General features: G+C 41.4%; 4 protein-coding genes across 4 annotated transcripts; 3 read left to right on the top strand and 1 right to left on the bottom strand.

Annotated features, from left to right (window-relative positions):
• Positions 1–2,340: 2,340 nt before the first annotated feature.
• LOC121615504 (junctional sarcoplasmic reticulum protein 1) lies at positions 2,341–5,724 on the top strand. The gene is made up of 7 exons (XM_041949874.1): positions 2,341–2,428; positions 3,059–3,157; positions 4,097–4,125; positions 4,213–4,288; positions 4,397–4,531; positions 4,617–4,714; positions 4,837–5,724. Exons 2-7 carry the CDS (start codon positions 3,064–3,066, stop codon positions 5,215–5,217), a joined length of 813 nt encoding a protein of 270 aa, XP_041805808.1. The 5' UTR covers positions 2,341–2,428; positions 3,059–3,063; the 3' UTR covers positions 5,218–5,724.
• Positions 5,725–5,828: 104 nt separating this feature from the next.
• Positions 5,829–9,099, bottom strand: sf3a2 (splicing factor 3a, subunit 2). The gene is made up of 8 exons (XM_041948860.1): positions 8,980–9,099; positions 7,951–8,242; positions 7,802–7,848; positions 7,366–7,475; positions 7,204–7,253; positions 6,646–6,786; positions 6,495–6,563; positions 5,829–6,392 (listed from the first exon to the last, which is right to left on the bottom strand). Exons 2-8 carry the CDS (start codon positions 8,146–8,148, stop codon positions 6,117–6,119), a joined length of 891 nt encoding a protein of 296 aa, XP_041804794.1. The 5' UTR covers positions 8,149–8,242; positions 8,980–9,099; the 3' UTR covers positions 5,829–6,116.
• A 358-nt stretch (positions 9,100–9,457) lies between these two features.
• On the top strand, positions 9,458–14,322 carry plekhj1 (pleckstrin homology domain containing, family J member 1). Its single transcript, XM_041948861.1, has 6 exons — positions 9,458–9,820; positions 10,006–10,073; positions 10,226–10,292; positions 10,468–10,558; positions 11,541–11,604; positions 12,546–14,322. The coding sequence occupies exons 1-6, from the start codon at positions 9,727–9,729 to the stop codon at positions 12,636–12,638; spliced, it is 477 nt and encodes a 158-aa protein (XP_041804795.1). The 5' UTR covers positions 9,458–9,726; the 3' UTR covers positions 12,639–14,322.
• Positions 14,323–14,671: 349 nt separating this feature from the next.
• Positions 14,672–23,058, top strand: LOC121614695 (fizzy-related protein homolog). The gene is made up of 14 exons (XM_041948701.1): positions 14,672–14,818; positions 16,147–16,220; positions 17,073–17,201; positions 17,392–17,455; positions 18,220–18,350; positions 18,439–18,524; positions 18,619–18,802; positions 19,320–19,385; positions 19,652–19,754; positions 19,910–20,094; positions 20,214–20,447; positions 20,826–20,930; positions 21,337–21,429; positions 21,549–23,058. The coding sequence occupies exons 2-14, from the start codon at positions 16,152–16,154 to the stop codon at positions 21,588–21,590; spliced, it is 1,491 nt and encodes a 496-aa protein (XP_041804635.1). The 5' UTR covers positions 14,672–14,818; positions 16,147–16,151; the 3' UTR covers positions 21,591–23,058.
• The last annotated feature ends 401 nt before the right edge of the window (positions 23,059–23,459 follow it).

The raw sequence follows: 23,459 nt of genomic DNA on the forward strand, positions 1-23,459 counted from the left end.
CAGGAAGCAACTGTTGGACGCAGCCTTGCTTATACTGACGTTGGAAAGGTGTAAGGCGGGGAGGTTTATGACACGTCAAGACGCGTCAGCTCATCCTTTACAATGACTGAATAGTCCCTGTAAGCCTGTGAGACAACACTACACAGTTAATATTGCTTGACGCTCCTCAGTGAGGGGGGGCATAGAGCAGCTCCCACTGGGCACTGGGCAGTCAGTGTGTCCTCTGAGCACAGTCCCCATTATGTGAGGACAAACGGGGACAGGAAGCTTCACCCAGCTCAGGTCTCTCTAGTGCCTGAATTTGGAACGTAGATGTCCGGGAGCGATGTTTGCTCACCTTATTGGCCATGAAACGTCCGCAGGGCTTGTGACGCCCTTGAAACACACAAGACTTTGGCCCAAACGTATGCAGAGTTCTACTTTTTTCTACCTTGACGTCTGCTGAGAGAAGGAGCTGAGGTTACTTGCTGACATTAATGAGGACATCTGTCAATCTGCAGGCTCAGTCTAATGTTGGACGGCTTGATTTGGAAGAATTCATTTCGCCTATTCAAACTCCCTTTTCAATCAGAACTGTTCACAAAGATGATGCACTCTAACTAGTGGTTAAGCTGTGTCCTTGGGACTAATACGCACTGAGAAGTCAGTGGGGTGAGAGTGTGCAATGAGACATGAGATGAGTTCATTATAAGCAAGAATAACACCGAATGAACACACCACTTTAATGTTTAGTGTGCGTTCTACAAACTGGAATATGAGTTGCTGTGAGGTGCATATGCACAACACTTAACTGGGCACTAGAACTACACTTCGAGCCATTTTTCCACTGGAGTCCACTGGATTATATTTGCTCCCAAAAACTATTTTTTTTAGTACCATATCAGCTAAAGTTAAAGAAGTGACACGTTGAGGTTAGTTAAGGTTGTTCATAAGCATTACAGCAGGGAGAAGATATTAATATACTGAGTTTTGGAAAATGAGTAAGAGTTTAAAATGTATTATTCTGCATGGAAAGTTGTGAGTTAAGATGAAATGTTGTATGTTGTAGAGTAGTTTTAGGGTTGTTTATATGAATTTATCCAGTAAGAGTTAGGATGGAATAAAAAGGTAACAATCTGGGGATTTAAAAATAATTTAAACTGCAGGTATTTTTTCACTCACAGGTGTGTAGGCACAGCTGTGCTTTGAGCTGGCTAACATGCTAACATGCTCATGGTGACAGAGCTAGCGTGCTGAAGTCTAGCAGGTAACGGTTGATAATTAGCAATAAAGTATCCCAGGAAGAGTTGTCTGACATGTTTTCATTTTGATAAACACCACTGCGCTGACGGAGGCAGGTTGTGTCTGATTTTGTACATTACGCCACGTGATGCAGCTCCGGGTACCATCTGAGACCCCAGCCTCCTCTTGCTTAGTCTTCCCGCGGCAGAGGTTACAGAGCTTACGTCCAATTCAAAGTGATTACTGACGGGTATAGCAATGTGTGATTCAGCTGGAATTGGGCAGAGTCCCAGCAAAGGTATGAGTCATCAACATCGCCACAAGCCTGTTTACCAACACTTCCTCTCCTCTCCCACGTAAAGGTGGCCTGCAACCACCTCACCCTGATATAACCCAATCATCTTTACATCTGTTTACACTGCTTCTTGTTAGCGGCCTCCATCTCAAAGAAAGAGGGTGAATGTGCCTGACAGCTTCACAACACACACAAACACACACACACACGCTATCATAATATCCACTTGCCTCATGCATTTGACAAGATCGCAGAAGAAAGATGCACCGAGGCAACATTAAGAATATAATCCGATGAAATCAACGTGGTCGTGTGTGTCTAAAGTGTTTGATATAGAGGGTGTGGCTGTTGGTTAGATCACAGAAAGGAAATGTGTGAACCCTCCTGTTAATCTGCTTGACAGCCAGTTTGTCTGACAGACTACAGGCTTCACAGCAGCCAGAAAATGCATCTTCCAAGTACAGTGGCGCTCTCTGCTGGTGAAACACAAAAGTGTCCACATAATGTTCAGATAAAGGATGGGTTTTTCGTATTTATTTTCTTTTTATTTATAGCCGTTCTAGTTGCTGAATATCTGTTGGATTGATGAACTTTAACTTCTTTATACAAAATAAGATACATTTTTGAAAGGATTTTCCAACAACAATAACCTTAGGCCTCCCTCCTCTCTCAACCCTCAGAGGGTTGAGAGAGGAGTCCCTGTTAATGTCAGCCCCTGTTAATGTCAGCCCTGCCTCCGTCAACGCCTCTGAATGACACTCTATTCTTTTTTGTTTTTTCATTCTCTGGCACCTGTGCTTGGCTGTCAGACAGTTCAGAGCGTGACTCTGCTGCCATCTTTGCAGAGGAACAACAGGCACTGTGACAAAGGTTCTCACAACGCTGCCCAGGGGACCCCAAATGTCGAGGCAGGTAGGTCAGGTTCTTATTTCAATCAGGGTCAAAGGTTTGGCTTTATTGCTGGAGATGCGCGACAGGGGTATAATGGTAACATCAGCCCTTTTCTTTTTGTGCATTTATGTGCAGCGTGTATCCATCTGTCCCTCCAGTGGCATTGCTTCATCTATTTATAGGACTGCTAGGACATTAGCTCAGTGTCTGTGTAGAAATGTCATGTAAGACATAAGGGCCTCACAGCATTCATCTGTAAATGTGAAGGTCAGGAAACTGCTTCGGTTTTATTCAGAAACTGGAGATGTTGACCTTTTACTTTTATCATTTTGTGCAGCCAAAGTGAAACGCTGATGAGACAATGGAAATAACTTTTCTTCTGTAGGACAAAGTGAAGAATACTGGCAAGAACCACCACAGTGACATTGTAATCCACTGAATCCTCTTGTTTTTGGACGGTAACAGCTGGCAAGAAAAGCATTTCTAAAAATACCAACGATACATAGGCTGAACTAGCCTCTGACGTACAGCCAGGTTCATATGCAAAGCTTTGTGGAGCATGTACAAGTCTAAATCTGCTAAATCATTTTTAAACAAACTCAGTTTTGAGCTGCTTCCATCTCCTTCCCTCTCTCTCTCCCTCTCTCTCAGAAGGGATGGAAGAAAGCTATGAGACATTTGAAGAGGAGTTAGGGCCACCAAGAGCAGATCCTCCTCCACAGAGGCCTGTTCGACAGATCCGCAGACCAGGTGGTGACACACAAACACACACACACACACACAGAATCTGCAATGCCTGCACATAAAAGCCTTCATCTGTCGTACATATATTGTACAACTCTATAAATACTTGGGAGCAGCAGCACAGGGAGCAGCTGAAATACGACTCCTGGTCAAAGGCATCACAGTGATAATGCCCCTCTGCCGTGCTGAATGGATGGTGGGTTTGATAAGCGTCAGTGTCTCCACACACACAAAACACTCCTCGCGAGACAGAGCTGAGTCTAAAAAGACTACGTGGGAGAATGTATTTTTTTTGCCAGCACTTTGGTGCAGACTGAAATAACTTTCTACAACCTTTTCTAGTCCCATCAGTTGTATCTCAACAACTGATGGATGAATTACTATGACATTTCGTACAAACATTCATTTACTCCTCAGGATGAGCTCTGATAGCTTGATGAGCCTGTGACTTTTCATCTAGCGCCATCATCAGGTCAAAAGTTTGTTTTCCTTAGTACTTTAATTGTCCAGCACTTGTAACGTTTATGACAAAATACCTACACGCCCAATAATATTGAAATTCCCTTTAGCCTCAGGTGCATTTAGTGCTAATTAGCGAATTTCAGCACACTAACATACCACGATGGCAAACGTGATAAACATTATGTTAGCATTGCCATTGTGAGTTTGTTGGGCTGATGTTAGCATATAGCTTAACAGATTCTCTAACATGGTGATAAGCATCTGTTATGTCTGTCTGTAATATACGTTTGGCAGGGTCAACTTGTGTTTGTGTAAATGACAAATTATTATGAAGCATATGTCCGCCAGTAATAATGTATGAGTATGCATCAAATTAATGTGGATGATTAATCTCGAGATTAAGGGCAAGGTTGGTTGGGCTGCAATTTGTTGTTTATGGTTTGTGATATCACCCCTCAGCAAATCTCCATCTGTCTGTTTCAGAAATGTACGCCACAAGGAGAGTCAGAGAGGTTTGTTGGAAAACATCCAGCATGACCAAGTTTTCACTGTGTTCACTGATGTAGTTCGTCTTCTAAGCTACATGCTGTTCTTCATAGGAAATGGCTCCAGTTCCACAGCAACCAAGAGCAGAACACAGGACTTTACCCAGGGAACCCAGCTTCGCCAGAACAAGTGAGTCATTCCCATCTCTCCGCTCAACCCTTGTCAGCTTTAAATGTTTAATCATGTTGCTGGATTACAGGAAAAGCTTCACCCTCCTCTTTCCTGCATCTCCTTCAGCATCCTTGCATAAAGCCCTGTCCATCCAAAACCTGAGCAGGATTGAGACACCATGGGAGAACGTCACTCTCAATCGCTGTCTGTTTGTGGCCATTACCATCCTGGTGCTCACCTCGGGCTTTCAGAGGCTTCATGGCAAGTAAACTAGCAAGCGAAAGCAGAGCCGCTGTTACAAAATGACATGCCTGCTGTGGCTGAGTGGTCTCTTCTCAAAACACAGAAGCGCTGCGTGGTCAGGGGACAGCGGAGGAGGAGGAAGAATTTAGAATGACGGTGAGACGGCCAGGCACATTACGACACAGAGGACAACCGCCAGAGGTAAACAGGCCTTTGCAATTGGTTCATTTTTACTGTTTTGCCATCCACTTTTAAGATAAACACCTGTGCATGCACCACAGTTTATACTTTGTCAACTGCTCCACGTGTTCTCCCCCCTCCAGCCCGAGACAACTCTATGGGACGTCATGTTCTGGTGGCTGCCAGACCTTGACGATGAAGAGGATGAGGAGGAAGATGATGACGAAGGAATCAAAGGAGGAAAGTCAAAGAGAGGAGCAACAGCACGAACATCAAGAGGTCTCAGAAACAAGCCACTGCCAGACAGAAAACTCATGAAGCGAAGAGAGGGGAAATTAAAGGAGAGGAGAGCCAAGAGAGGCAGGGATGAAGAGATCAAAGACGAGAAAGAAAGAGATAAAACGGAGGAACCGGAACAAGCAGTAGATGATGAAGATGAGAATGAAGGAAATGATGAGGCTGTCCCCAAGAAGAACAAAAAGTTGGAGGAACAGAAAAAGAAGAAAAAGACTCAAAAGGGATGAGTTGATTCTTTTGACTTTGGCAGACACTAATTCATTTTTCACCTGAACTGATCTGTTAACATTTATTAAAATGTGACCATGCTGAATTCAATTCAATTCAATTCATAGATTTTCTGTCTGTCAATGAAATCTCTATCACAGAGATTAAAAACAAAACGTGAGCATCCAGTTAAATGACTGTAACCAATCAATCTGAATGTGCTACAGCCTCTTGTTGCTTTGCTAGACCGATGAACTTTGTGTAATTGAGCTTTAAGTTGCCTGTAAAGACATTTGCATTTTCAATGAATTTATTGTTCCAGCTGCTGTATTTTGAGTGACCATGTGATCATTTGATTCTCTTTAGTGTTAAAAGACCTACAACATCTTTAATAAACTGCTTATCGATCACGCCAGCTCAGTTAACTGTCAGTATGCAGCTAGCAGGGACTGAACATGGGAAACTGAAGACAGAAATTTGGGGCTATCAACGATTTGATCCACTTAATAAATCCCCAGTAAATTCAAGCTTTTATCCTGATCTGCAAACTTGAGCTGTATATGAAACATCAATAAATCTTTGTGTGCGATGTCTTGGTAAAAAACACAGAATTTGTGACGCAAATGTTTTTCTCCACAGAATTTAATTACAAAACAGTATCTTAAAATATGAGCTATTGTCAATCATAGCCTCATATCCAGAATCTAAGCATTTATACAAAACAGTGTGGTCATGTGGGCTGCCTTACACATTTTTAGAAAACCAAACAAATGCATAAAAATGTGGACTTGAAACATAATTTTGAGAAATAATAAAACTGAATGTATCTGCAGCGCCTAAAGAGATGGACACTGTAGACGGGCTTGACAGTGTGACTGCACACCATGAAAGAAAGCAATCGTAATACACTGGTAGGGGATCAGTTATTAGATATTGTAAGGCCCTCAGGAGGAGGCGGCCTCATTGGCATGGGGGGCATGGGCATCTGAGGGGGCATATGGGGGGCACCTGGAGCCCCAGGTGGTAGAGGGGGGACGGGCATCCCACCTGGTGGGGGAGGCGGCATAGACTCATTTGCTGGGCGAGGGCCAACGCCACTCATGAGAGGAGGGGGACGCTTCACACCTGCAGGAGGTGGTGGACCGCTGGACTGGGGAAGAGCTTTCTCCATTTTGAAGTGGAACTGTAGGAAGAACTGTGAGGAAAAAATAACATAAAATACATGTTTATTTCCTGTTCTCTAATTAAAAGCCCAGGGTGACTTTGTGGAAACACATGCTAATCAGCTCGTCGATACCTGTTTAGTTTCTCGGTTCCAGTGGGTCCAGAAGCGGTTTTCTGCTTTATCAATTTCTCGACTAGGGACCTAAAAGAGCAAAGAAGTTGATGTTATGTCAGCGCAAAATGAAAAATATAAAGAGCACAATAGAAGTGCAGCTCCCACTCACCTTAAAGGCAATAGTCTCATATGGTTCAGCAGCCAAAAGCAGGTACTGCCAACGACGATCAGGGGGCTCAATGCGCTGTTCATAAGCAGACATGAAACGATGCCTGGGTCCAATTCCTTCAGCGATCTCTGGGTAGTCAATCTGATGAACACAGAAAAGAAAGACGGCTATTTTATAGATTTGTCTTTGACAATCAGACCTCTATGGCTTAACACTATTTAGTCATTCATGCTGCTGTAGGCAATTTTATATTTCATATTATATCGAAGCACAGGGTTGTGCTCTGCAGTGGGAAACAAGATCAAGAAAAGTATCAGGTACCAAAAATGAGTTGAGTCGACCTGAGCAATACCATGCAGTGGATATAAGATATAGATAAAACGACACTCAAAAACCAAACAAAAGTAATAATTTCAGCAAACTGAATCATAGCATCTAACAATAGCATTTCTCTTAAGTGGAGCTTTAATGTTAATTAGCTTTGTTTAAGAAGAACAACAGAAACAAATCACGCCGACCCAACAGGTTTCAATAGAAATTCCAACCAAACACACTAACCTGGAAAAGTAAGGACTGCTGTCCGGTCTCTGGGTCCCTCTGCTTGGTTACTATAAAAAAGGCGAAAGACATGGGACACATTAAAATACATTTGCAGTGAAACCACTATGAGCGTAAACTAAATAAGAACTGAACTGATACATAACCTCGTAGCCATCTTACCTTTATATCCTGGTCGACCAATTTTGACAAACTTCTTGACCTCAACTTTAACTTTTGCTGGAGCTGGCTGAGCAGGAGCTTCTTTTGCCTCTTTGGCTGCTCTCCGCGCTCTGAAACAAAGAAAATATGTAGTTTTTAAAGTGTTAGTCGACACACTGGAACAGTGGGTTGTTGCTTTCTGAATTCACAGCGATCATGAACTACTTGATGATCCAACACAAGCTGAAGATATGTGAAGTGGACATGTGGTTTGATAACTTTATCAGACAACACAGGACAAAATCAGTCACAGCAAACACAAAATAAAATCAGCACAGAGCTGTGTGTTGACTAAAACATCAGCTTAAATAAACCAAAACCTAAGGGACCATGCAACAACAGACTTTTTATGTGTGATATGCATAGGGTACAGGGTATAGACAAGATGTGGACTTACAAATTGGTCTGATGTTTCTTTCCTTGTGTATGAGCCAAGTAGCTGCCCTGTAATACAGATGAGAGCAGTTTGCAATTTTTCCATTTCAAACAAGATATTCAGGCAACAAGAATTAGCACCAAGCTCGGATAAATCACGTGCCTTCTCACCTCATTGTTATGAAGTGTCAAGCAAAGTTTGCACTCATATGATCCCAAGTGATTCTTCATAAAGTAGGGGTCTTTGTTGATGTCAATGGTCTCCAAGGCCAGCTGACGTAACCGCTCTCGTCGATCACGGTTACTCTCAGAGGCAGACGCCACCCCGCCACTCCCCGTCTTCCCGCCTGCTCGATGCTGAAAATCCATCTTTGCAGGGTGATGGGCGCAATCACACCGACACCCACACCTGTTTGTCTAGTCGCCACTGGACAGGTACTCAATGTAGATCCTTGCTGATTATCTTCGGAAAAATAAAGCACACATTGTTGCCGTGGATGTAATAAAGAATCGCTCTGTATTTGCTTTACTAACAGACACCAAGATCATTTGCTGAATTTACTGTAATGCTAAACAATTTTTTCTGCTCAAATACCACTATGATTTTAATGTAAAGTACTGACTTATTTACAAGGATACCATTTAAAGAGCAGACTAAACAAAGATTCAAGATTCAAGAGTCTTTATTGTCATTGCACATGTCAATGAACAACAAATCCGGAAGAGGCTCTCACATTTCTGTAACTAGTTGAGTGGATTTCATGTGTTTAAAAAAACAATACAATGACTCTTCAGACCCTCTTGACTGAGGTTCTTTATGCTAACTTGCCAAACAAGGGATTGGTCTAACTTACTGGGACATAAAGCAAGAAGGCAACATCACTTATTTCGCCAAACATTTCTTAATGACTTGAGAGAACTTCATTCAATTTTCATTTAAGGGACAAGTTTTATCACGCCGACCCAGTTAGCTGCAGTATGTTAGCATAACGTAACGCTAGCTAGCTACTGAATGCATTATGACTGCTAATGCTAAGCTAATACTGTTACCAACAAGTAGTTAATGGATTTGAACATATCTGAATGATCAAACGACGAATAAAACGTAGTTAATTCTGTATTGGTGATAATAGATTGACTAGTTACAAGAGAAAACGATAACTATTAACGACGACACATTAGAAACGCCAAAACACTCACCTACTCCACAACGTTAGGATCATGCAACTAGAATTGTAGTGCGCATGCCCAAGTGGCTTCTCTTCTTCGACTTTTGGCGGTTGGCAAACAACTTCTGGTGCGTAACCGCCACCTCCTGGACTGGAGAGAGGGACAAAAACATTTCATGGTCACGTCTCAATAAATATGATTTTGTTTTTTTTTTATTTTGTGATAATGTGAAACCATTTTGAATTTTGATTGATGATTGGTTGGACAAAACAAAGCATTGTGAAGGTGTCACTTCGAGCTTTGGGTAACTGTGGAGCCATTTCTATCAATCATCAATCGATGAATGATATAAATTTATTTATCTAGTTGACCGTGATGGTATATTAGTACTTTTTCTAAAGTAAAGGATCTGAATGCTTCCTCTGCCACTCGGCTGCATCAAGTTTGTCCGGTTTATACCGCCTATTTTGACCCTCCACGACTACCGTACTATCACCAGCGAGGAGTATCACTGCGCTGCCACCGAGTGTGTGTCCGGTGTGAGGCGTGACGGAGAAGTCCGTCATCGCTGGACCGCAGAAATGACCAAAAACACTCCGTCACACTTCGAGAACATCAGACGTCGAGACAGCGACGTGTAGTCGACGGTATAGGCCAGATTGTGCTTACTTCTTATTGCTGTTATCTCAGTCTGTTAGTATGTTTTCGCTCGGGGGAATGGCTCAGGCGTAGCGACCTGCCCTCAACAGCCCGTGTTTGACTGCGTCAGTGACTGCGATGCGTTTCAACGAGAAGGAGCTGGTCTCCCTGAGCCGCCAGCCCTCAGAGAAGGCGGCTGAGCTCGGGATGCGAGGACCCAAGAAAGGAGACGGTAACATGGTCTTACTACATATCGATTTTTCTCACATATGCTTCCGTTTCATGTAGCCTGAGCAGCAGCTAAGTGTTAAAACTAGCTGTTAGCAGAGATAGCTCGTGTCATACATCAGTTTTGTTGGTAACTACCTGTCTGTCTGCCGTGAAGTTTCATTTCACTTCCCTTTTGATATCGTACAGTTGTAAAGAAGAGGCTGGTGAAACTCGTCGTCAACTTCCTGTTTTATTTCCGGACTGATGAGGAGGAGGTCAGTTGAATCAACACATGAACACCTGTCCATACTTTCACTGTCACAGTGTGTATTCATTGTCTCACCTGTGCAGCACGATCAAGTGAAACAACTTCCTGTAAAGGGCAGCGACATGTTGAATAGAAACTAAACCATGATTTATTTGTCAGCCGATTGGAGCTTTGCTGCTGGAGCAGTGTCGGGTGGAGAAGGAGGACAGCCAGACCTTCTCTATCGGTGAGCTGCAGAGTCCCCTGAGTTACATTTCACACCAATAACCAACCATCTCTCCCTTGCTGTATAGTCTCGCAGTCTTTTGTTGGCCCATCATTTATGACTCAATATGACAGTAACTGTTGGTGCCTTTGCATCATGTGTTGCTGAGTGATTCTGTTTTATTTTCCCTGTGTAGCATTTCTGGATGAAGCGGAGAGGAAGTATTTGTTTGAGTGTGACTCTGAGGAGCAGTGTGGGGAGTGGATAGATGCCATAATCAAGGCCAGGTAGGACTAAATCTTTACCATTTCATTAACAGACACCAAGATCATGGACATAGGTTTGGTGACCTGGCAGGAACTAACATTTTCACAGGAAATTAATTGATTGCAATTTTGATGATCAACCATTTCATTTTTTAAAGTAAAAAAGTAAGTAAAAAAGTAAAAAATACCAAAATGTCTCCACTTAATATCATTATAAGCTGAATCCTGGTGATTAGTTAGTATTTTTTCAATTTTAAGGACTAAATCACGTGTTAGAGGGAAAAAAAGATTAAATCAAAACGATGGATGGATAGATAGCCATTAGTTGCACTTTGGTAATGGTTCACAAAATGTGCAGTTTGATACATAACACAGTTTTGAGGTCACAGTTTTGTTCATGTTGTCGTTTGTTGTGTTTTTAGTAGGTCTTAATGTGCGGTGAGATGTCAGTTGAACAACTTGCACCTCAGTGTGTTTTAGCCTCGAGTAACAGACTCACGTGGGCGAAACAGTCACAATTGAATGATGTAGCTGTCTGCAGAGACACAATGACAACATTGTGACTAGTGTTTCCATTTGAGCCATCACTACTTCACCTTAGCCTGTGTTAAAGTTTACTGGAAAAACCAAATGCTCTCAAATAGGCGATGATCATGATGAGCTCAGGTTTCATATTTGTGTTTAATATACTGCTGATGCTACCATAAGCTGAAAGAGTTTGCTGTCATGGTTCAGCTAACAGTCAACAACTTTTTCTGGTGGAATATGCTCTTTTATTTTCTGCATGCACCAAGATGCTCTGTATAAAGACAGTATGAGACTAATAAAGACGCAATGATTTGGTTTATAGATCATACAGAACTAAGACAAGCTGTAGTGAACCTGGAAATGTTTCATGATGAATATGTTACAGGCCTAGTTGCAGCCCAAACCTTTGATGTATTTGTTCGAACCCTTTTTCCCCCTCAAATGTCAAATTAATTTGTCATCTCATCTCTTGTAGTTACGAGTTCATGAGGAAGAACCTGATATTCTATCGAACTGAAATCCACAGGCTCACTGGCAAGGTGAGACCCTTCAAAGCAGCATGTCAGTGCACGAAACACCACACGGATGCTTCTATCCAACATACTGGGAAGCGCAAAGTGAATTTGTGCCGTGCTTGACCTGCTGAAATGCACAGTATCATCAACATCTACCAACCTATCATCTGCTAGAGAGGAACATTTGATGGTAGAATGATCCACAGACCTAAAAATAGTTCTCAATGAAAACTCTGTACAGCCAAGCTTGGAAGGAAAGGTTTTTGTTATCAGTTGCAATTTTTGGATACTGTGAGAGTCACCAGTTGACCCTTTGCTAATCTCCTCCTCCGAACAGCAACTGTCCAATCAAAGCTTAGTAACTGTAACTAGGCACTGGCAGGCCTGTCCAGCTTTGTACTGTATAATGCTGCTCCCTTATATAGGCTACATTACATGGATAAACAACTGGTGAGGATGCTGATGGACATGTAGCTTCCGTCTTTTAGCACTATATCATGTAGGCAGCCATCGAGAACACATTTAATAGGCTTTTAAAGGGTTCACTTTTAAAATGTTTCACATGTAAAGTCAGCTGCAGGCAGACTTCTCAGCACACTCACGCAGTTTAAGCATTAGCATTAGCTTACATTGGCTAGCTACACTGATAAAATCCGCTAGCGAGAGTCATCATTTAAGCTGACAAAACCGACAGTCGTCAGCAAGAAATGAGAAGCCTGCTTTTGTTTACTTCTGCAAGGAATCAAAGACTGAGTGTTTGAAAATGACTGTGAATTGTGATGGTAAATCTGCCATCACTATAACTCCATATGTGCAGTGCATGACTTTGAAAGCTTGATAGGCATAGCAACGGCAACTAAGGAGGACAGGGCTTATGGAAGGGTCGGTTAAATTCCACTCATCTACACTGTGTTTTAGTGGAGGTGGTTTCACTTTCTTGCTCATCATGTGCTCTCTCTCCACAGGACCCCTTGGAGCAGTATGGTATATCCGATGAAACTCGCTTCCAGGTTAGCAATGGCCTGCAACTAATGCCCAGAGATACCTCCTCCCTGTAGACCAGTGTCCTGTGTCCAGATGTACTGTATTTGCATTGCAGTTCACCCTGCCATTCCAACATTCACTCCTCACTGGTTTGAAATCTATGGCAATACCATAAGCACACAAGCTTTTTAGAATATATTAAATGTAGCGCCAGGCTTCCAGAGAGGTTTTCATGCAGATGTTTTAACAAGTTATCTGAAGCCATGCAAAGTAATAAGTCTGATTATTTCTATAATGTCATTCTAAATCATTGCAGGTAACATGGGACTTAAGAAAATTCAGCACTGTCTTATTATCGGTTTAGGGGATTTTAACATGCCATTTCCTGTATCATTTTCAGACTTTGTCTTGTTTAATTGGTTGTCTGTATAAAACATGTTATATACTGTTTTCTACTGGACACACTGTACTTTTAGATAATGTGATTTTAGAGCCTCTGATTGTACTTTGTGCTGTAGAGCTGCGGCTGTGACTTTCAGGACTATTAGTATGAATATGACTTTGTGTAACAAGAATCAATCGAGGATACATGAACATTTGGTGTTAACCAGTGTTTGAAGAAGCTTATGATAAGCTCGATACCCAATTCAGAAAATCTTCACCTGTATTTACTGCCCTGATTTGAACAGCATGAGCCCTTTGATCTGCTGAGTTGAGCCACCCGTTTTACTCCATTTTTGCATATGTGACAGTAAAGATGTATTCATTATCCAGCCCATTTAGACTATTTAGTTTTAAAAACTATACTTTTGCACATTATTGGGTGTTGAGGGTTTTTTATATATATATTAGATTTTCATAATTTACTTGAACCTACTGTACCTTTTCTGTGGCACTTTGAATGAGATTTTTGTTGGTAAGCTGTTGGACCATGTTAGGATACCAGGCTCTTGACATTTTTTTTTTTTTTCACTTTTTGAAATAGCTCACCAACTTCTAATGGTGAGGTGAAATTTTGCTCTCAACAACATCTCACTACGTGGCATCGCTGGGTCCTGCAAATTGAGAAAATGTTCATTTCAGCAGTCAGTAGTCGATACCCACAAACAGGACATGTCATTGAATGTGTCTTCATTTTGAACTTTTGCACAAGGAATGTGTTTGGTCTGTTTTTACTTCATGATAGATTATATTTGTTTCACTGGCATCTCTCCCTTTTTTTTTTCTTTTTTCTTTCTTTTTTTTTTTTTTTTTTTTACTAATAAAGCCATTTGAGAGATACTGTAAATTCATGGTGTGCCATCTGTTAACTAGAATGAAATTTGTTTGCACCAAAATGTTGTTTTATTATGTGTATTTAATCATGGTCAGGCCAGTAATACTTTTCAATGGCTGGCAATCATGCTGCCTCTTGTGTCTGTCGCTTAGATTGAATATTACAGTCACTGTCAACAATATCTCTGCTGTGTCTAGTCCATTTTGAAAATTGTGCACATCTAGTAAGAATATTTCAATTTATTATTAATTTGCGCACACATTTTACAGCACACACTGAAACTGAACACAATTATACATATAGGTCAATTCCAGACCATAATTGCAAATTGCTATCCACCCTTTAACTGTTTAAACATTCTTTTTTGTTTGTTTGTTTGTTTGTTTGTTTGTTAATTAATTTAGTCTTTAATTACTCTGTTTTAAATGTGATATTTTAAATGGGAGCACTCATTCAGTGATTCATTGAGATTTAAATAAAGGTTGAATGAATGCATAAAAAAAGACAAGTATTGAAATCTGAAAATGTGTTTTTAGAATGTCATAACGAGGTGATTAATTATTAACAGTGATTAATTAATAACTAGCTATATTTTTCGATGTTTTTGTGTTAGGCTCATTTGTTTTCCTCAGTGGCAGGAACCAAACCGCTGTCACTGAGCCACCTCAGCTTCTGCATGTTAATACCTCAGTGAACACAGTCTGCTGGAGATTTGGAGGCAGTCAACTGATAGGAGGCATTGTGACTGGGACACGTTTCCTTAGCAACGCAAAATGTGTGATTCAAAAATTGTGACGTCACGTCTTACCCGTGATGCTTAGCGAAGCCAAATTGAACGCTCGGCAAAAGAAAACATTTGTGTTCTGTATGCTCTGTTTTTAAGAGTAAAACGCATAAAACAAGACATTTCAACTGGAATCGACGCCACTAAGAAAAATTATTCCACGGCGCGTAACGGCAAGAGTTAATCGGGGCACGGTAGGTGTTACTGTAGTGTAAATTGTGAACAAACAATGTTGCTAATGGACTAGCCTCACAGCTAGCGTATCGTTACCTTCGGACAGCCAGCTGAGCTAGCGTTAGCATTAGCATTCTTCTGTATGATGGGTGATCAGTGACTTATTTGTTTTTTGATGTGTAACGTTTTGGTATTACGATGACAGATCAGCGACAGTCATCACAGCGGGTATTTTCTTTGTTTCATGAAACTAGCCAGCAAATACCCACAGTTAAGATGGTTTTAGAGTTACAACTTGCAAGTGTTCACAAAGATAACCGAAGTGTTGTTAGCAGTAGACTGCGCCCACCCGCAGCTGATCATGTTCACTGTAACTAATGTCATTGTCGTTTACGATCAGATTAGCTAGCCCAGGTTTGGGATTTAAACTAAAGCTCTAGACCAAACGATTGTCTGGGTTGTCCCTTTATAGCTTGCTAGGTAGCGCTAATCGATTCGATTGATTCTTCATGCCATTAATTGTAGCGGACGTTTTGTCGCCCAGCTAATTTATCAGCACAAAGCGACTACGATTTCTCCCGAGAAGCGCAAGGAATGCTTCCTGAATGTTACTGTGAAGTTGGTACCCAGTTACATATCTATTTTATATAATACCAAATGTGATACATGTCGATATCAGGGGGACGTCTCCTGATTAGTATGATACTCCTCGTCCAGTGAGTTTCACACATGAAGTTACACGGCTTGTCAGTTAGCTTTCAGGAGTGATTGAATTTAGCTAGGTGCTTCAGTATACACGACAGTATTCGTGAAACAATTAGTCTGTTAATCAATAACTTTATCTACAGAAAACCAATAGCAATGCTTTAATAATCCATTCAATTTGTAAGTCATTTATCAAGCAAAATGCCAAGCATTTGCAGGTTCCAGCTTCTTAAATGTGAACAGTTGCTGCTTTTCGCTGCCTTTTATTGTTAAAGGTTGAATAGCTTAGAGTTTTGGACTGTTGGTTGGACAAAATAAGCAGTTTGAAGGCATCACCATGGCACTGGAAGCTGTGATGGGGTTTTATTCACAGTTTCATTACATATAGACTGAACAAATGCGTGAGGTAAATAGGCTTAGCTGTTAATAGTGTGTAATTATTTGTTAATTGCCGACATTTATATTTTGCCACATTACTAGTAGACATCTGCTGTCTTTTTAGACCCATTAGTGGTAAGTCAGACAAAATTAGCAGAAGTTAGCAAGCCATAATTATGACAGTACTAGTGTTTACTAACCTGTGCAGTCAGGAAAGTGTGGTGTGATTTTATGATTGTGTTGATCAGTGTTATCCTGTTTTCAGGCATCATGGACCAGGACTATGAGTGCAGGCTGCTCAGGCAGATCAATATACAAAATGAAAACGCAAGCCCCATAGTAAGTAAACAATACACACTTTTTTGTTTTATGTCCCTGTCATAATACATACGGGGGTTATATTTCCTCTTGAGGCAATATTTCCTATAACCACGAATCCAAAAAAGTTGGGACGCTGTGTAAAACATAAATAAAAACAGAATGCAGTCATTTGCAAATGGTGAGTGGTGAACCTCACTCCATCCTCGCTTGTGAACGACTGAGCCTTTTGAGGATGATCCTTTCATACCCAATCATGATACTATCAGCTGTTACCAGTGAACCTGTTTACCTGTGGAATGATCCAAACAGGTGTTTTTGGAGCGTTCCACAACTTGAATAAGCATATATTTACAAAAACTTTGATGAGGTCAAACATTAAATATATTGTTTTTGTACTGTTTTCAATTGAGTATATATCAGAAAGATTCATCAAATAATCACTTTCTGTTTTAGTTTAGTTTACACAGCATATTGTCTTACGTTGTTGACTAGTATGACTGTGATGATTAGGTCATTATCTTGACTATAGCACCATTATCCCTGAGCCCCTCCCAAAGAGGACTGTTAACTAGCGAAGGACTTATGGGCGGAGAGGGTGTTACTCTCAATGTGTTGGAAGAATTAGCAGATTAACAGGCCAGTCGCTTTCATTTGACGGTGTCACTAGTGTTGAGTGGTAACAAGACCTCACCGGCCAAATGACTGGATTTTGTGAATGTGGCCTTCTGTTGTTAACACCTCAAACAAATGCACCATCTGCCTCCTAAATTATCTTCCTGTGTTGTCATCAAGTTTTCGAATGACTGTCCAAGGCCTGTGTGCGTTTGGCCTCCAATCAGAAAGTTCTCTCTCCTCTCCTTCCTTGTGTAGAAAGCTGTAGGAGCGGTGCGAGCTCTGACACCCACCAGCTCCCCCCTGTCCTCCCCTAGCAAGCATGGCGATCGCTTTATTCCCTCCCGGGCCGGAGCCAACTGGAGTGTCAACTTCCACCGCATCAATGTGAGTCTGCCACCATACACCCAGGACTTTGCTGTCTTTCCTATCAAAAGAACAGTGCTGTCAAGATCAAAGTGTTGATTGTGGCTCATAGGGAAACATATTATCTATTAGTGTTTTTCTTTCATTTGTCTGTCAATACTTGAAAGATTTGGTTGAAAGGGATCATTTATTCATTTATTTTCTGGCACAGGAAATTGAAAAGTCACACAATCAAAACAGGAAAACCAAAGATGGCACAACTGACAGCAACAAAGGTAATCAACCCACTTTCATACCAAGAGACAGGAGATGGGACAAAAACTTCAAAATCTTCTGATTCAGTGTTTTGTAATGTGCACATTGACGTTTAACGTCATACAGTACAAATGTGGTAGTTGTGTTTTGGGTTGCAGTTAACGATCATCTTCATTATTGATTAATCTGCTGATTATGTTTCCAATTAATCGATGGATTGTTTTGTCTATAAATTGTTAGAAAATGTTTGATGTATTTGAATCAATCATTGCTGCTCTAGTTATTTTATTGATACACTGGCACCAATATCACGAATCACTCAGTTCTGATCCAGAGGCATATTTCACTTTTTTAGGTGTGTATTTTCAGCTTGAGTTTCATAGATACTCAGATTGTCATGGAAAATATTGTGTAAAGCAGAATCACCTGTATATGAGACATTAGTTATCACAGTGACATCATGACAGGGATGTATCACGAGTTATCCTGTGATTATCAGCACCAAAGACAGATGTTCTGCTCTGTTGTAGCTGTTGTAGCCAGTTTTGAGCTTGCCTCCACAGTTATCTGTCTGCTCCAGTCAAACTGGATAATTTGACCTTCTCTTGTTTACTAAACTGAACAGAAACTGGAGATAAGGACTAAACAAAGCTGAGTGAAAAATTCTTCCTGATCTTTAACGATGTGAGAGATATAAAAAAATTGCAGAGGGGCCTCAATGTTTCAGTTGAATCATTTTGATAGCCTGGTTTGATTTCCTGTCTGTCTCTTCCTCTGCCTTCAGCGGACGGCCTGGCTTACTCGGCTCTGCTGAAGAACGAGCTGCTAGGAGCGGGCATCGAGAAAGTCCAGGACCCCCAGTCAGAAGACCGCCGTCTGCAGCCATCCACTCCTGCCAAGAGGAGCCTTTTTAGTGTAAAAACAGTTAACATGACAAAACTGGCCATAATAGTTTAATGGGGAGTTTTTCCTGCATCATTAATCATCTGTTTGTGTTTTGTAGTATTCTGTAAGTACTAAGAGGGCTCTGCCAGAAGAGGATGGGAACACAGTTTCTCCATATTCTCTTTCACCTGTCAGCAGCAACAGGTAATATGTTCTCGTTGTCATTTCCCAAATGTTGTCGAATCCTTTTGGAAGAAGTAGCATTGAATTCCTTATCAAATCGTGTCATGCATTGCAGCCAGAAACTGCTGCGATCTCCAAGGAAACCTACGCGCAAAATATCCAAAATTCCTTTCAAAGTTCTGGACGCTCCAGAGCTTCAGGATGACTTCTACCTCAACCTAGTGGACTGGTCCTCTCTGAATGTGCTCAGTGTAGGACTTGGCACCTGTGTGTACCTGTGGAGTGCCTGCACCAGCCAGGTGTGTGAACTGCTAATTGAGTACAATGAGACAAAGAGGCATCCAGCAGAGGTCCTCACTGTTCCTCACAGAAAATATCTAATTCTGTGTATGTGTTTCTCTCTCAAATGGTGTTTCTACAAGCCCCGATTCCAAAAGTGATGAGTCGCTTTGTAAAACATCAATAAAACAGAATTTGATTATCTTTTTTTGACAGCAAGGTTCACCACTTTGTGAACACGTGATTCTATAAAGGATATATCTACATGGACTCAGGAACACTTTGTAAAAGCGTTGTCGGTGATCATGGTTTATTTGCAAATAATTGTGTTTAGTTTTTATTCATGTTTTACACAACGTCCCAACTTTTTTGGAATCAGGGCGTTAATCACATTGGATCGGTTAAATTAAATTAAAATGTTAAAATGTAATTAAAATGTTTCACTGGTTGCATATCATACATGTACACTGGATGTAATTGAACTGTCTCTTGGATGTCCCTGTTTACCTGTATTATGTTTCCTCTCCCTGTTTTTAGGTGACACGTCTGTGTGACCTCTCTGTAGAAGGAGATTCTGTAACGTCAGTGGGCTGGTCAGAGAGGGTGGGTTTCTCTGTCATCTACTATCATCTACTATCAATTTTCAATCTTTGAGTACAGATTATTCAACAGTTACTCAGTTTGACCTAACAAGGATCCGTCATGGTAAAGGGTTACAGGTTAGGGTTACTTGACATCAGTGAAGATTTTGGTGCTCAGGCTCTGTTTCTGCCTTTAAAAGCAGCTGTTCTTTTTGTTGTTGTTGTTTTTCTGTAAATGCATTTTAAAGTCACGACAGACTCTTCATGCAGTGCGCCGTCTATTTTTAGGGTAACCTGGTAGCGGTGGGGACTCATAAAGGCTATGTGCAGATCTGGGATGCAGCAGCAGGGAAGAAGCTCTCAGTATTAGAAGGACACACAGCCAGAGTGGGTGAGTTGAGAGGCTGGAGAGATGGAGGCGGAGACATTTGCGGGAGTCAAACATTACACACTTCATTCATTTTCACACAGTTGTTTAGCAACATCTCTCATTCATGGTCGGTGAATCACCTTCCCTTCAATCTGCCTTTCATCTTCCACTGCCAGGTGCGTTGGCATGGAATGCAGACCAGCTGTCGTCTGGGAGCCGCGATCGGGTGATCCTGCAGCGCGACATCAGGGCCCCGCCTCTCCAGTCAGAGCGCCGTCTCCAAGGACACAGACAGGAAGTCTGCGGGCTTAAGTGGAGCACAGACCACCAGCTGCTAGCCTCAGGTGGAAACGATAACAAGGTATGTAGACAGAGTCTTACCTGTCTGAGAGCCACACATTAGTTTCGACACCGTTCATATAAACAATACAAACTCATCAATACACCTCCTCTTCCGTCATTTCAACCTGGTGCCTGTAGCTACTTGTGTGGAACCACTCGAGCGTCCTCCCGGTGCAGCAGTACACAGAGCACTTGGCTGCGGTGAAGGCCATTGCCTGGTCCCCCCACCAGCACGGCCTGCTTGCCTCCGGAGGCGGCACTGCCGACCGCTGCATCCGCTTCTGGAACACTCTGACAGGCCAACCCTTACAGTGCACAGACACCGGCTCTCAGGTCTGCAACCTGGCCTGGTCCAAGCACACCAATGAACTGGTGAGTCACCTGAAGGTTTTAATTTAGACAGCTGCTGTCGGTAAATATCCATGCACACAGCATCTTAGACAGAATTCTTTCACAGTAAAGTTACTATTTGCACACAAAAAAAACATAATAACTTTTGGATGTGTTGGTGACAAGATGCAGCATGTAAATAACACAACTTTAGTGTTGTTGGAAGGTGTCTTGTTTCAGTTTTGATAACTGTTTAGTCCCACTTCCATCTTGAGCTAAGCTGGGCTAAACACATCCCTCTACAGGAAACAGACATGGAATTGATTTTGTTTGACATCATACAGGCACATGTCCCAATCCAGCAATGTTCTTTTTAGTCTGAGATAAATGTGTGTAAGATATTGCTTTTGCTCTCTGCAGGTCAGCACACACGGTTATTCCCAGAACCAGATCCTGGTGTGGAAGTATCCCTCTCTCACTCAAGTAGCTAAACTTACTGGACATTCCTACAGAGTGCTCTACCTGGTCAGTATAGACTGTGTATTCATATTATGACTGTCTGCAGACAGTTGATCCAGTAGTCCCGAGGTTACACGAGCAAACTAAAACTGAAGCAAAAGCAAGGCAAAAAAATGTATGTTCTTTCTTTATTATTAGAAGTGTTCTAATTCCTCATCCTTATTTATAGGTGCAGGTTAGCTCTGAATCCATAACATTTCTGCATGTTTTTGCCAAAGTGTTGCTCAGCAGAGCAAATTATTCAGCATCCATGATCACCTCCTGCTCTCTGCAAGTGCAAGTGACAGCAGAGCCACCCACACCGGAAGGGAACTAAAACAAAAAAAACCCTCATGCTTACCCCTGATTACTCTGATTACATACTGTTGTAAGACTCTACACATCCAGTGTATAACAATGATTTTATGTGCAGGCCATGTCCCCTGACGGAGAGGCCATCGTGACAGGAGCCGGAGATGAAACACTTCGGTTCTGGAACGTCTTTAGCAAGATGAGATCCACTAAGGTTTTACTTCTAAGATCTCTTTCTCTGTTTTGCTCAGTGTCTTCCACCTGTCACATTCCCTTATCTGTCTGTAATCATCTTTGTCTTACCTCCCTCTTCTGCCCCCCTCCCCTTTTTAGGAGTCCGTGTCAGTGCTGAACCTCTTCACCAGGATCCGGTAGTAAGCACAGCTCTGTACTGCGAGGGAAACATAGCCAGGAAGGGAATTTGTCTTTGCATGTGTCACGCTGTAAGTGGGCCCCTTCTCTGAGTATTCACCTCGGTGGTCTGCAGAGGGCCCCCTCATTTGCCCTTAGTTATTTGGCCAAGTTGTAGCTGGAGGTGCGAGGGGGCTGGAGGAGTGTCGAGGGCAGAGGAGGTGCATACATACATACGTGCGTACAGTATTCCACTTCCTCCTGAATGACGGAGCCACTGCCTCCTCCAACAGACCAGTGATCTCTGATGAAAAGGAGAATTTTGTTTACAGACTGATTTGTGCTTACCTGCCAAATATTGAGTTTGTCGTTTTGATTGTCTATTTATTTTATTTCATTTTTTTTAAAACATATTTTTAACATGTATGCTTAGCCGTGTGTTTGGTTAGTAGATTTCCTTTCATGTGTGTAACTGCAAGTTTTGGTCTTATCTGTGGAGTATGTTTGGCTTTGTTCAGGTTTGCAGAGAAAAGAGGAGCGCGTCTTTTTTTGTATTTTACTGAGCGAAAATAATGTTTCATGTACACTGATAACCGATAACATAATATGATTCAGTGCCGTTTTAAGAGCTGTTAATGGTTAACAGGACTGAACAAATTAGCCTGATTTCCTTTTTTTAGATCTGCCATCAAATTCATTTTAGTCTAATGATATCATATAATATTAAACAGTATTGGTTCAATGTTGCATAATCTGTCAAGAAAAATCGTTAAACGGCATACAGCACATCTTATTAAATAACTAAACACTATATGTTAGAACAGCCGCTTACAAAAGTAATTCACATGAAAATTAGAGGATTTAATTTGACTTGTGTTGAAGCTTTTCATCATCTTGTTTCTCTACTTAAATGGAAAATCAGGCAAGGAAAGCTGTAATGAAAACACTGGTTTATCAGTGTAGTTTGTAACAGCAGCTAAAGCACAGAGGAAAAAACATTTGGGATTAAGTGTGAGTGAAATGCTGTTCTGTGCACAGCTCCTGCTTTGCACCGTGTCTGCTAAGATATTCAAGCTTGGGGCACTTGTCTTTTGCTACTTCAGACAATTTCTGTTCCGAGCAGTCGTGCTATTGTTTTTTGTCTTTAAAAAAAAAAAAACAAATCTGATTTCATATCATCCACAACATTTTCTGCCATTTTTCTTTCTTTTTCCCATTTGAATGTTTGAGTCAAGTAGCATGCCACATTGAAATGAATGCTATTTATTTGTGTTGTGTATAAAGGTTCTTGTACAGAAATGGCATGTTTGTTTACTAATGTTGTCTGAGGGATGTTAACCGGGCAGTTTCACTGCTAACCTCAATGAACAGTTCTTTTAATGCCACTTAAAAATCAAGACAACGCTGCCAACTTGAATAACAGCAAGAATGTTACAACGAAAATTATTTCTGTACTGAGAGATAATCAACAATTAAACGATCATATCTTGTACGATTTGTCATTGCTGTTTTATTGTAGCTTGACAATCAGTCCACTGCTGTCAAGTGAAAGGTTGTATTGTGATATCACTCTCTTGCCCCAGCTATTTGCTGTGTTGCTAAAACCTGATATATCTTATTCCTCTATAGTGTGCTATAGAGCTCCAACACCATTAAAAACACATGAATGAGCCACACTGATGCGCTGGATGACATGTTCCTTCATTACCACGAACACAGACACTATTTTAATTCTGCTCAACTACTATTGCTGTACAATAGATATTGGAGAGTGTTTGCTTAAAAATGGCAGAGCCCATCATTTTTTAGGAAATGATTTGTCTTTTCTAAAAAAGACAAAAATTAAAATATGAACTTGTGACCCATTTTTAAAGGTTTGCATCTTTGGGAGGA

Source organism: Chelmon rostratus, chromosome 12, assembly GCF_017976325.1.
Source record: "Chelmon rostratus isolate fCheRos1 chromosome 12, fCheRos1.pri, whole genome shotgun sequence".
Lineage (NCBI taxonomy): Eukaryota > Metazoa > Chordata > Actinopteri > Chaetodontiformes > Chaetodontidae > Chelmon > Chelmon rostratus.

Excerpts from the sequence above, each read along its gene's own strand:
- LOC121615504 (XM_041949874.1), top strand. The coding sequence starts at position 3,064 with ATGGAAGAAAGCTATGAGACATTTGAAGAGGAGTTAGGGCCACCAAGA. Across the intron at positions 3,158-4,096 it reads TCGACAGATCCGCAGACCAG|AAATGTACGCCACAAGGAGA; the intron begins GTGGTGACACAC and ends TGTCTGTTTCAG. Across the intron at positions 4,126-4,212 it reads CCACAAGGAGAGTCAGAGAG|GAAATGGCTCCAGTTCCACA; the intron begins GTTTGTTGGAAA and ends TGTTCTTCATAG.
- LOC121614695 (XM_041948701.1), top strand. The coding sequence starts at position 16,152 with ATGGACCAGGACTATGAGTGCAGGCTGCTCAGGCAGATCAATATACAA. Across the intron at positions 17,456-18,219 it reads CACAACTGACAGCAACAAAG|CGGACGGCCTGGCTTACTCG; the intron begins GTAATCAACCCA and ends CTCTGCCTTCAG. Across the intron at positions 19,755-19,909 it reads AGGACACACAGCCAGAGTGG|GTGCGTTGGCATGGAATGCA; the intron begins GTGAGTTGAGAG and ends TTCCACTGCCAG.
- plekhj1 (XM_041948861.1), top strand. The coding sequence starts at position 9,727 with ATGCGTTTCAACGAGAAGGAGCTGGTCTCCCTGAGCCGCCAGCCCTCA. Across the intron at positions 9,821-10,005 it reads AGGACCCAAGAAAGGAGACG|TTGTAAAGAAGAGGCTGGTG; the intron begins GTAACATGGTCT and ends GATATCGTACAG. Across the intron at positions 10,559-11,540 it reads GATGCCATAATCAAGGCCAG|TTACGAGTTCATGAGGAAGA; the intron begins GTAGGACTAAAT and ends CATCTCTTGTAG.
- sf3a2 (XM_041948860.1), bottom strand. The coding sequence starts at position 8,148 with ATGGATTTTCAGCATCGAGCAGGCGGGAAGACGGGGAGTGGCGGGGTG. Across the intron at positions 7,849-7,950 it reads TGACACTTCATAACAATGAG|GGCAGCTACTTGGCTCATAC; the intron begins GTGAGAAGGCAC and ends TCTGTATTACAG. Across the intron at positions 6,393-6,494 it reads GGAACCGAGAAACTAAACAG|TTCTTCCTACAGTTCCACTT; the intron begins GTATCGACGAGC and ends TTTTCCTCACAG.